General features: G+C 36.3%; 1 protein-coding gene across 6 annotated transcripts in view; it reads left to right on the forward strand.

Annotated features, from left to right (window-relative positions):
- Window positions 1-13295, forward strand: part of Dic1 (Dicarboxylate carrier 1) — a 28858-nt gene that overhangs the window by 11658 nt on the left and 3905 nt on the right. For 3 of the 6 annotated variants that reach the window (XM_067081632.1, XM_067081634.1, XM_067081635.1), the window contains 4 exons: window positions 6414-6575; window positions 7066-7221; window positions 12091-12260; window positions 12773-12980. In XM_067081632.1, the coding sequence (XP_066937733.1) occupies window positions 6486-6575; window positions 7066-7221; window positions 12091-12260; window positions 12773-12980 (624 nt within the window). In that variant the 5' untranslated portion in view covers window positions 6414-6485. Of the gene's footprint in view, window positions 1-3323; window positions 3560-6413; window positions 6576-7065; window positions 7222-12090; window positions 12261-12772; window positions 12981-13295 lie in introns of those variants that run through there. The other 3 variants (XM_067081631.1, XM_067081636.1, XM_067081633.1) reach the window with 3 other exon arrangements.

Consider the following 13295-nt stretch of genomic DNA (forward strand, 5'->3'; position numbering starts at 1 on the left):
CATATACATATTTACATATAGTTCCAAATGCCTTTGATTTGACCCCTAATTGATTTAATAGCTTTGCATAATTTATCCCCTCTCTCTCTCTCTCTCTCTCTCTCTCTCTCTCTCTCTCTCTCTCTCTCTCTCTCTCTCTCTCTCAACCGCTGATCGGCTGAAAGTGCCCCAATGCTTGGCTTGAGAGCCAATTTTTCATCATTCAAAGCAAATTTCTCTCTCTCTCTCTCTCTCTCTCTCTCTCTCTCTCTCTCTCTCTCTCTCTCTCTCTCTCTCTCTCTAAGTGACCTTGTTGTTCACTGGCCGTTGTTACACACCAAGACAGATAGATGGTGTAATACTGATGTTTTTATCTCCAGTATTCTGATGTATTTAAAACATTTTTTTTTTTTTTTTGCAACACGTGTTTTGGCTCATAAGTTTTTTAGGTCTTCGTGGAACTCTGTCGTTGCGAAAACTCTCTCTCTCTCTCTCTCTCTCTCTCTCTCTCTCTCTCTCTCTCTCTCTCTCTCTCTCTCTCTCGTGCATAGACCTTGCCTAAAGGCATTCTAGGTGTTGCGGCCTTGTTCCATATGAATAAGTTTCATATTCTGAGTAATAATGATAATAATAAGAATAATAATAATAATAATAATAATAATAATAATATACTAGTTTATTTTATGTAGGTAAGAAGTCTGACTCAAAGACGTCCACTTAATTACATTACTTTATGCAGTATGAATGAGGTATATATATTTTATAACACAGTATTCTCGAAATGGCTGACATTCTATGGGTCTTTTGGCAGTAAATTAAGAAAAAATAATGTAAGGGGGTGTAAACGTGTTGCCAGTGAGGCATTCTTGCATGCACGCATGCGCAAGAGAGACTCGGATAATCGTACAGTGATTTACAGACATTCGAATCGAGGTAACACTTTGAGCAGTAGAACAATATGGCTGCATTGTTCGTGTTTTCTGACTTAGGCCTACAAATCGCATTCCAGACCCAATTCAAAATCTGATGCTCTCTTCTTAGGCTCACCCTTCCTTATAATTCCAAGCCATATCATGAACAGGATTGCCTTCATAATATATTTATTTTACTTATTCTGTTGCAGTGAAAGTATACAGATTTCAGATTCTGTGAAGTATGTAAATTTATGCAAATGTATGACAGCCAAAATTGATGCCCAGTTTTGAGCAATGTTATAACAAGGATTGCATTGTTAGTGTTTCCTGAAGTCATATCGTAACGGAATTATCTTTATGGTGTACTTATTAAATTTATTTTGTTGCAGTAAAGGTAAACCAGATTTTAGACCATAAATGTATGTACAGTCAATTTATAACATCCAAAACTGAGGTTCAATTTTGAGCAGCATATAACAGTGACTGCATTTTTTGTACTCTCTGAAGCCAGCTCTGAGCAGCATTGCCTTGTAAATTCATTCGTTTATTTATTTAGTTGTCATGAAAGTGAACCAGGTTTCAGACACTGTAAATGTATGGAAATGTATGTAAATGCATGACATCCAAAATTGAGGTTCAGTTTTCAGCAAGAAACTGCATTGATAGTGTTCCCTGAAGCCATATTTTATACAGGATTTGTTTTACTAATTTTGTCACAGTGAAAGTATACCAGAGTTTAGACTCTGTAAATGAATGTAAGTGTTTGTAAATGTATGTAAAAGTGTGTAAATGTAAAGACTAGAGAGAGAAGATAGAGAGAGAGAGAGAGAGAGAGAGAGAGAGAGAGCCCAGCCAGAAATTCTTCTGTCATGGTGATGTCTCGTGACATTCAAACTTGGCATGAGTGACTCGCCTTGTGAAAAAGTCTAAAAGAGGAAGTTTCAGAATTTGCCGTTTAATTTTAGGACAGTTGGCGCCCATGTGGACGCGGTGAACTAAGGAAAGTAAAAGGCGTAGGTAGCCGCTGTATCTGTACTAACAGATAAAGTGAAGATGGAGATAAGTTACAGTAGTGGTTACAGGCAGTAACGGTTTGCGGTGACACTGTGCAGGGACTTAATGCCACATTGCTGTGAAAATTTGACACAAAAAATGGCCTGTACTGTAATAATATTTCTTTCATTGTGAGAAATATAATATATATATATATATATATATATATATATATATATATATATATATATATATATATATAAAATATATTGTAAATTTCCTTGTGTTAAAGGACACAAACAACTCTCCCTCTCTCTGTTACACATACACACAAACTCATACAAACGGTGTTGTACAAGAGTTTGTTACCACTTTGGCATGAAAATTTGACAGAGAAGTGTCCTGTACTGTAATGAGGTCATTTTTAAGCCTCGTTAAAAATATATATTACAAATACTGGAGTAGCAAAGAGCACAAACACTCTCTCTCTCTCTCTCTCTCTGTTTCTGTCACACATACACACGCGCAGAGACGCAAAAACACTCAAAAACGGTGTTTTCCAAGGAACCGTTTCCACTTTGCTGTGAAAATTTGACACAGAAGTTGTCTCTACAACAATAATGTCATTTTTGCTTCGTTAAAAATATATAATATATGACAAATACTTTAGTTATATTCAGAAATAAAGAACACAAACGACACACACACTCTCTCTCTCTCAAACAAACAAACACACAAACGTTGTTTATAAGGAATTGTTGCCTCTTTACTGTGAAAAGCTGGCAGAAAAGTGGCTTGTACCACAATAACGTAATTAATTTGCCTCGTTAAAAATATATATATACTGTATATAAATACTTCAGCAATAAAGGGACAAACAATTCTATCCCCATTGTTTGTTACACACACACACACACACGCACAAACACTCACACACAACAACCTTTACATCATGTTATCTAATCTCGTAAGTTTATGCCGTAACCTTGAGACCCGCTCTCGTACGTCTGTGCGTTCAAATTCAGACGATGCTTCGTCATTTTAGAACCCGTTTTGCCTAATTGCTCCACAGTTAATGTATAATACACCGCTTGCTGTATCAGTTACAATAAACTTTCGTATTTCCTGTGATCAAAACGACCGAATGAATTAATGCAGTAACTGTGCGGAATACAACGGAATATTATCGAATGATTGTAAAGGGGTCCGTTGTCGTCAGGTCCTAGGAGGCCTGTGATTGGCTGAATCCGTAGGTGTGGCCGCGTGAGACGGAAAGTTGCCAAGTGGTTTATTTATCGGTTACCATTTATTATACGTTTTACAGTTTTCATAGATCGCTAAAAACCTGTTTAAAATGTCTAATCAAATTTAATAAAGTTATCTTAATATATTTTTTGTAGTTAAAGAGGATAATTGACTTTTTTCCATAAAGTTCTGCTGACGTTGGCCGTCCTCCAAGTTGACAAGGCAGTGTTGCCATATGGGTAGTTCACTGTATTTTACTTCTACAGCTGTATTGCGAGTGTGGCACTATCTAAGCTAGTAAGCGGTGTGTCGTCGGTGTCTCCGTGTTCTAAGTGAGTGTTTAGTCACTCTTAATTCGTATTAGTGAGTGATTTTTAGCCTTCTGTGTGATATAATTGATATAAAAGTGAAGTTTAGTCTGTGACCTCGTAAGTATGTCTAACAACTACCTCTTATTGTCAGCAGTTAATGAAGAACAATTGTCATTAATAATTGTACAATTTAATATCACTTATGTTTGCTATTATTATTATTATTACAAAGTTTAGTTTTTAAGTGTTTAAATGAAATGTCTTAGAAACTTATAAAACAAGGGATAAAAGTACGATTTAAGTTGAAAAAGAGCCTTGTGGCTACGTGACTGTATGGATGTGATAATTAAAAGGTATTAATTGACGTATGGCTCTCTCTCTCTCTCTCTCTCTGACTATAGCACGTGGCACACCTGTTCGTGCTTATTGTAGATGGCTAAGATTAGCTATTGCTCAATACTTCCCATTGGATATTAACAATTAACTCAGGCTCTTGCTCAATCTCTCTCCCATTGGATATTATCAAGGTAGACCAGGCATCCAGGACAATGTATATCAAAAAACTTTTCTAATATGTACTTGCTCTCTCTCTCTCTCTCTCTCTCTCTCTCTCTCTCTCTCTCTCTCTCTCTCTCTCTCTCCAGGTAGACCAGGCATCCACAAATACAATGTATATCAAAAAACTTTTCCTAATATGTACTTGCTTAGCGCTCTCTCTCTGTCTCTCTCTCTCTCTCTCTCTCTCTCTCTCAAGGTAGACCTCAAGAATGCATCCACAAATACAATATCAAAAACTTTTCCTAATATGTACTTGCTTAGGTCTCTCTCTCTCTCTCTGTATACCAGGCAAGGAGGCCTCCACAGATGCAGTGTATATCAGAACAAACTTACATATGACACCCATCTTATAAAATGGTGATTTGAAGTCGCCCAGCAAGCAGTAGGCCTATCCATTTCCCAATAGGCTTCATGAACGAGGCCTACTGTAGGCCTACTTACCGAGTTATCTTCAGGCTCCTTTTAAATCTTATTCATTTCCAATATCTCTAGGATGACAAAAGTCCCCCTTTTTTTTAAAGACAGTTTTGGTGTTTTTGACAAACTTTGTCACTCAGTTCCAAATTGTTGGAAGCCTGTGACGACACCTCGTTTAATTAACTGTGGTGTCAGACCACTGTGGGAAACCGGTGGCTGGTTTTGGGGAAGACTGGAAACCAGTAAAAACCGGTCTCACAGTACCTAACCTAATTTAGGAAGACAGGTCTTGAGCCTGACCCGGTGGGTGGTGGGGGTAGCCCCCATGGAACTCCCCAAACCTAAGTTAGCCCTCAAGGGTATGGGTTGCTACTGAGAGAGGGGGAAAGTTTGAAGCCTGAGAGGCTATAAATGTATGTTGGGGATATACAGTAAATGTCTTATTCATCAGTATCAAAATAACATTGAAAGCTGTCAGGAAAACCCATATTTAGCTAATAAAAATATGAATAACTTTATGACAACATTCACGTGTTTTTTTTTAGCCATGGGAAGAATATATTGAGCACAGTTGTTGAATAACTTTGTCAAACATGAGCTTGAATGAATGTTAGTTTTGATGAAATTGTAAATAAGATGTTCTGTTGTGGTATAGGCTCAAGTCATTATGGACAAGAAGAAGTACTGTCACTTGAATGGCACAGTTAAAAACAAAATACAAAAATAGAAGCTATCCCATCTCACTGTTTTGTACACATTTACAAAAGCTTTCCTTAAAGTCTCAAAAGCGATGGGAAAACTCAAATTATTATGAGACCATTCTGATGTTTTTACAGTTGATTAGCAACTGCTCTATACTAGTATGGCATCCATGTTTCTTGGGAGCTTCCTTATCAGTAAGAACAGACTCGATCACTTATGTAAATACTCATGATAACTTCAAGATTCTGTTATCTTTGAAAAGTGCATTACATAACAGTTAAAGGTCATGTAAACTTGCTTTTAAGCTTATCTTTCTTGCTAATAAGTGCAGTTAGAATTTTATATATATGTACTGTATGCATATATTAGGAGCTATGAGATTCTACAATTTTAGATAATTCATTGAATTACCTTCCAAAGGTCTAAACCCCTGTCTTTTAATGTAAAATACAGGTTATGACTGCTTACAAAATGGAAAGAAAGCAGTTATGATTCATCGTGCTGCTTATTTCACGCTTCCTGGGTCCCAGATTTTGCTGTTGCTTCGTGAAGGCTGAGTCATGTATCAGCTGCGCTGGTGCATTCAAAACCTCTTGTTATAAATTTAAATTTTTATGACTTTTTAGTGATGATTTTGACACTTGAACAGCTCAAGATTAAAGATTCTTAAATGTTCCTGTTGCTGAAACTGGTCTTAAAAATGTTCCTGTTGCTGAAAGTGGTCTTAAAAATGTTCTTGTTGCTGAAAGTGGTCTTAAAAATGTTCTTGTTGCTGAAAGTGGTCTTAAAAATGTTCTTGTTGCTGAAAGTGGTCTTAAAGGTCCCTGTTGCTGAAAAAGTGGTCTTAACCGTTCCTGTCATTGAAAGTGGTAACAGGAAAGCCATGATCTTTGGGAAAAGATTGTCATGTAATGTCTAGGATGCGAATTACTGTTCACAGTCAAGCTATTACAGTTATTAAGAATTTTACAGGTTGGAGTCCTCCACAAGTGGTGTAATTTACCTAGGATAATTATTGTTTCAGGATTGATGAATGAAGCAGTTGTATTATATTGGTGTAACTCTTCACATTAATGCTTTGTGCTTCTCATTTTAGCAATACTTGTTGTTGTTCATTACACTCGCACTTGAAAAATTCATTTTGATATCTGTAATGGCTTTGCAAAGCTGTCTGTAAACTTTTAGCAGGACCACCAGTTTAATAATTTTCACCCTGAAGGACAAATGCAGTGTGCAATAACATCAACAGCCATGTCTAAACTTTCAAGTGAAATGGACTTGTGATGTTTTTCAGGGAGCTGTACACATTAACTCACATATCAAGCTACATATTGCTGAGCACTTGTGAGCGCCACTCGTTAGGACGATGGGGGAGCAACGGGTTGCGAAGTGGTACTTTGGAGGCTTGGCCTCTTGCGGAGCAGCGTGTTGCACTCATCCACTTGATCTGCTCAAGGTAATGTAGCTACAGTAGGTCTGTACAGTTTGTACAATACAATACAGACATTACCCTACGTAAAAGTGAGTTACGTTCTGAACAGCCGTTAGTATCTGGAATTGTTTGTAAGTTGGTCTCCACACCTACTTAAGTACAGTGTGATGTCAAATCAATACAGTACTGTATGTTTTCTTATCCTAAAACCCAATAAAGTACTGTACATTGTACAAACAGCACAGTACTGTATTTTATAGAGTACAGTACTGTATTACTATAAATGATGCATAAAACTTAATGATAATACAGTTGTTTCTTACTGAGCACAATTTTAATTTACGATCACGTTTGTTCGTATTTTTGAATGTTCGTAACTTGACTGTTCGTAAGTAGGGTAGTGTCTGCACAGTGTACATTATTGTTTCGGACTTAAGACTATGATTTTCTTCTGTGTTATGAGTACTGTATGTTACTATATTATACTTACTTTTATTTGCTTTATTTTTCACAGGTTCATCTGCAAACTCAGCAGGTGACTACGATGGGTGGAGGTCAGATGGCTGTCCACATTGTAAGGAGTCAGGGTTTACTGGCTCTGTACAATGGTCTCTCAGCCTCTCTGCTGAGGCAGCTCACTTACTCAACGACACGATTTGGTATATATGAGGTGAGCTTTCTTTTATTGTCAAGTGTTTAGTTCTTGTTTACTGTTTAAGAAATTTTGTTAATATCAATTTAAATTTTCATAATATGTTTTTACCAAGACCTTTAGGGTACAGTAGACATGGAAAATAATTGGTGTATGTATATACAGTAGTTCCTTTAAATCCTCTAGGCCAAGCATGTTATCATTTATGATGTTAGTGAGCTTGAGATTCGTTTTCTTAGACCTTACTTGGAAGTATGAGATTGGAAACAACTGCTAATCCACGAAGATTATTTTGGTTGCTGAAATTATTGTTTGGATGTTTTAGAGAGTGATTACTCTGTTTTTTGCCCTTTAATACTCTTAGGTTTTAAAATTAGTAGCAGGAAACTGCAGGTTTTCTTTGACCATGAATTTAAGCTTACCCTAGCCAGCAATCATTCTGCCAAAGGCTTGAATAAATGTTTTTCCAGATATGGGACATTGTTATAATACTTTTCGCTTTCCTTTAGAAGGAAATAGATGAACAGTTTGTGCACTTAAAGAAAATTCATTTCAGTATTTTCGTTTGAGTTCCTAGAGCTTTCTTGTAAAAAAAAAATAGTAGGGTTTGGCCGGATACATAGGTTTTCAGTTGAGGGCTCCAATACATCTGCTTGTAAGTTCAGTATCACAGAATCACACTCATTTTAGGTGAACAAATGAACTTTTTAATAAGATTTATGGGGGTGTATGTCCCAAAATCTTGGTGGCAAGTGTCACACTTCCTACTTACAGGCATAGCATTACAGGTACTTGAATTTCTTGAATTGTGTGGTACTGTATAATGTTGGTTATGGCATCAATATGAAGCTGAATACTTGTAATTTATTCAATATATTCAGAAATTCAATTTCGGTACAGCAAAAAGTGAAAATAAGTTGAAAGGTAACTGGAAATGTTACAGGGCTGGCAGTATCATCAGAACCTTATTGAATGAGAGCCTGATGATTTCAGTTGATAACATTGGAATGTCATAGGGTCAGTTTTCTAAAAAAAAAAAAGAAAAAAAAGACCGAGACTGAGGGTATCATTCCCTAATTCATGAAAAGTTACTTTCTTGATAAATTAAAGATGATACTTCTTGAAAATTTGTAAGGATATTTTGCAAGGACCTCGACACATTTTTTGGAGAGGAAAATTGTAACATTTTTACTTTGCATACTGGAATAACTCGAGCTGCTTGTCGCTGCGTGTAAGAGATTCTGGCTGTAAAAGCAGTTTGTGACTTGTCATAATCAGTTCTTGCATGCGTGTCAGGAAATGAAATTTATTTTTATTTTGAGAGAGCTGAGGATGTTTTTCAGTTTCTTGTTTTGCTCCAATTGTAATTTATATACTATGGCATTTGCAGTAATTTTTTTTTTTTTTTTTACTCTTTAAGAGTTATTTTCTCAGAGCAAAGTTCCACTCATTTTGACCTGGCTTAGAGGAAATCTGATGCTGTGTGATGCATTTTTTATTAATATGTCTCTAATATTTTACTATAGTGCTGAAATTTGTCAGAATTTTATCACAGTGTAGAATAACTTGAGTTCAGAATACATTTCATGGTACGTAGTATATTAGATAATAATGACTCGACTCACAGAACCATTTATCTTGGAGGACATTCAATAACGTCCAGTTAGATCTGGTACTGACTTGGTCAGATTTTAAATCTACTTTACATTTTTGTTAAACATTGATGTGTCCCGATCGATTATGTGGGAAACATATTAAAAGAAATGTTTCAATTGTGGTCATGAAAACAAAGTTAAAAATAGGTACAAATTCTCTTGAATATTTGATATACACTTATTATGTGTTTTCTTGAAAGGTAAAGAAAGATTAGGTGTGGAACTCATCAATGATAAGTTAAATACAGTATTGTTCTACTTTTTATTTTACTAGGATACTAGACAGGTAGCCGTAACGTTTATATTTTACACTGATACAGGTTTCCTGTATTGCATTCTTTCATGTGAAGAAAGGTAGTACTGTAGTGTTAATTGTCAGTATGGCTTAATAGTCACCATCTTATTGCTGTGATACAAGACGTAGTATTTTTAGCGATGTAGGCTGGATATAGTAGGTCCTGAAACATAAATGTCAATATTCACTTAAGAGAAATGCATTCCTAATGGACCTCTGTCCATATGGTTACTCTATATAGCTTAATAAAGATTTATAGTGTGCATTCTAATATAGCAGTAGATTTTGTTGAGTGACAGTGCCAACAATTGCTTCACTTTAACCATAACCTCAAGGTCTCCGATGATTTCTGCTAATGTAAGCATTGAGATAAGATGGCACTCTTCTTCAAGTTAATGTATCTTTTTCCAGCTTAATATGAAGGTGCAGAGTGGCTGTTCTCTCCTTGGCCATCTTAGACAGGACTAGCCAGGTGTCCGTGCTTGCGACTTTAAGAAGCATGGCATGTATTTATATTTTTGGGTTTTACAATGATGAGGATGGAGTTACTGTTTCCAAAAGTAAGCAGGTACTTGATGCGCAACATAAAATGTTGTCATGCAACTAGTATTCATTTCGTTGCTAATGTTCGTCACCTTTCAGTCTCTCCATGAAGATATTACTAGGCACGTTATTTTAATTCAACAACCAGCTTGATAAACGCTGTCAGACTCGCTTGTCCGTTAGCTCGACCTGATCAGTACTCCACCTCACCCTTGTGAAATGCATGTGCCTTGCACAATAATTGATTTGCTGGCAAATTATCCTTTATTTCAGCTTTCACTGTCTGTGGTTACTTTGTAGCTTTATTCCAACGGTTGCGAAATATGCAACCATTGGAAATTCACTCGGCTTCAGCTTCGCATATTGTTTTTTGGTGCAGATTATATTACCATGTTTAAGCTTCCGTGAATGACATGGAGAATCCTGATACCAGCCGGTTAGGAAAATAATCTGGACTTTGATTATAATAGACAAATTTTCTCCATTGTGCATTTTAGTCCCAGTTAAGGATTGGAGGAATGACAGTCCTTCCAGGAGAAGTTATCGGGGTTGCCGATTGTGTGTCTCTTGTCGTCGTATGGTACCTTGCATACCTTATCAAAAGATGTCTCACACTAAAAACTTGATAACTTAAGTAATATTTTGCCCGATTTAATGAGTTTGGTAACAGAAATAAATCCTGTATGGTTATTTATCTCTTAAATCCATTTTTTTATGTTTTATCCTTTTTTTTGATGTATAAATCTAATATGTACCCTAGAATAACAATCATTGATATAACATGAGATTGGAAGTGACAGGCATTGTGTAAGCCTTATTGCACTCTTGAAAACACCACTACTGTAGCTTTGTTCAGCTGTTAAAGATTTTCATTGCTTTGAGGATTGTAATTTCTGTAATGGGCCAGTGGTATACTTCAGTGGGTTAATTTACTTTTGCAGTTTAACCATCGTCCTTTAGTTAAGAGGAAGGAAGCAACGTAGATGCTCTAGATTATAAATATGTTGAAATTTGATATTTTGCTGCGAATAAGGAGGAAACATGGCAAAGAATGACAAATCTGGGCTCCGTTATACTGAGGAACAGCAGGTTATGATAGATGTTAAAACCATATTACCATGGATTTTTTAAAAAGGACACTTATTAAGGAAAGTGAAATTACAAATTGGAAGAAAAATATCAAAATTATATCAAAATTATAGACAATACAGTACTCACAAATATGGCTATTTGTTGCACCAATTATATGTAGTTTTAAGCTTTTACAGTGCTATTGAATTACTAGTAGCATGTAGCTACTGAAGACTAGTTAAATATTCTTTTATAGTGTTAAGTTGTAGGCTAATAGTGTATTACGTGAGTAAAGAACTGGTAGGGCAACCACAGAAGGTTTTGTGTAGATTCATGGTTAATAATTTAGGTTATTAAATACAGACTTTCTTTTTACCGCTTTCTGTACATTGCCAGCATATGGTATGGTACGTGGTTAATGCTAACTGTTACGTTTTAATTTTTATAGTACCGTACTGTACACTCCTCTTAAAGCACTCGAGCACCAAGGAACTGCACATGTAACATTGCTTAGGGATTTTGCAAGAGACTGTTAGCAGTTGCTTTATCTGTCTTGCAGTCACAGCTGAAGAAACAAGCACCTAAAATCATACAGTGGGACCAGTTACTTAGGCAGCAATCACGACCATTAAACACAACATTAGCACAGTTTATTTATGATCACTAAATGTGTTTATTGCAAATGAAAATGGAAACAGTTCAGTTCTTTATCTTGGCAAAGGTAATATATTAAAGCAAAATGTTGTCAGTTAGTATGAGGATTATAGTGAAGGTGACACTGCTTCCTTTTCTTGGACCTTAAATTATAACAACCTTCCATTTATAGAAGTAGTTTTGCATTTTTTAATATTTTACTATGCCCAATTGATAAAGCTCAGGAAAATGTCTGAAAAATTGTTTTTGCTATTTTGAAAAATCATTCATGCAAATGTAGGTCTGTATTGGACTTTGAAGTCCTGATTCAGAAAAATAAGGTTACATAATGATGCCTCTTGACGTAGTCTTAGTGTCAGAAATATGCTCTGCATTTGCATTAATCAGTGTGTGATTAGCATTCCTTGCATCAGTGCATACATTTGTAAGAGCAACAAAATTAGACTTTTAATAGACTACCTCCTGCTTAAAGATTTTATCAAGAATTCCTTCATTTTGCAGATGTGATATTCTTAATGTTTAGGTAATGCTTTTCATGTACATCAGCCAATATTGTACTTATACTGTACTTTAAAACAATGAGATCTCGATATAAACTCAGAAGTATTTTATTATATTCAGTCAGTCATCCCCCTTGCGGTCATCTCATCGTCATTGTATTTTGCACAGGTGGCGAAACAACAGCTCGGAGACACTTCAGGTGGACCTTTGCCATTCCACAAGAGGGTGTTACTCGCGGGCTTTGCTGGAGCGTGCGGTGGGTTCGTTGGGACTCCTGGGGATATGGTCAACGTTAGGATGCAGAACGATATTAAGCTCCCAGCAGAAGAGAGAAGGAAGTAAGTTTTATTTCTTGCTCGCCTAATCTTTCTTTAAAAGTTCCATCCCCATAAGGGGGTTAGTGCCGTCAGTGCACCTCGTGGCAGTGCACTGTCGACATTACCTGAGGTTCTTTGCAGCATCTCTTCAGCCCTAGCTGAAAGCCCTTTCATTCCTTTTACTGTACCTCTGTTCATATCTCTTTCTTCCATCTTACTTTCCACCCTCTCCTAACAATTGTTTCATGGTGCATCTGCAAAGTTTTCTTCCTGTTACACCTTTAAAACCTTATTTTTACTTTCAGTGCTAAATGACCTCATAGGTCCCAGCCCTTGGCCTGTGGCTTAAATTTTATATTCCAGTTTATTCTAAAAGTTCTGTGGAGTGTGAGTGTAAAAGTACTGCGTATGCATTTGACCCACAAAATTCATGGATTTGGTTATTCTTGGATGTGCTGCTGTTTACAGTGGCAGTTAAAATTGATATTGTCAATGCACTGTGGTTTCAGTTAAGGAATAATCATGTGTTTCAGTTACAAACACGCCTTAGATGGTCTCATACGCGTCACTAAGGAAGAGGGAGTCAGTAGGCTATTTCGCGGAGCATCTACGGCAACCTTCAGGGCAGTTCTCATGACGATTGGCCAGCTATCTTTCTACGACCAGATTAAGTCTATCCTCTTGGGCACACCTTACTTCAGCGATAATCTCACCTGTCATTTCACCAGTTCGTTAGCAGCAGTAAGTAATTAGGCTTTGCTAAGCAGTCAATCGGTATTTTTGTGTTTTTTGGAAAATATACTTGCCACACTTTCATTGGAAAATATACTTGCCACACTTTCATGTTTAGTTTAAATTTGTTATTGGGTCTGAAGATCATAATTTTTATCCAGTGTGTTTAATACCATTTTGTGTCTTTACATTTTAGTAGCAAAAGTGTTAGGGACAAATGTTCAGTGTTGTCAAGAAAAATTGAAATATTTCTTGCCACATAAACTTATAAGCTATGTACATTGAAAGGACATGTTATGCTATGTGTCAAAATGTTGTAGTATG

Source organism: Macrobrachium rosenbergii, chromosome 37 (genome assembly GCF_040412425.1).
Source record: "Macrobrachium rosenbergii isolate ZJJX-2024 chromosome 37, ASM4041242v1, whole genome shotgun sequence".
In the NCBI taxonomy this organism is placed as follows: domain Eukaryota; kingdom Metazoa; phylum Arthropoda; class Malacostraca; order Decapoda; family Palaemonidae; genus Macrobrachium; species Macrobrachium rosenbergii.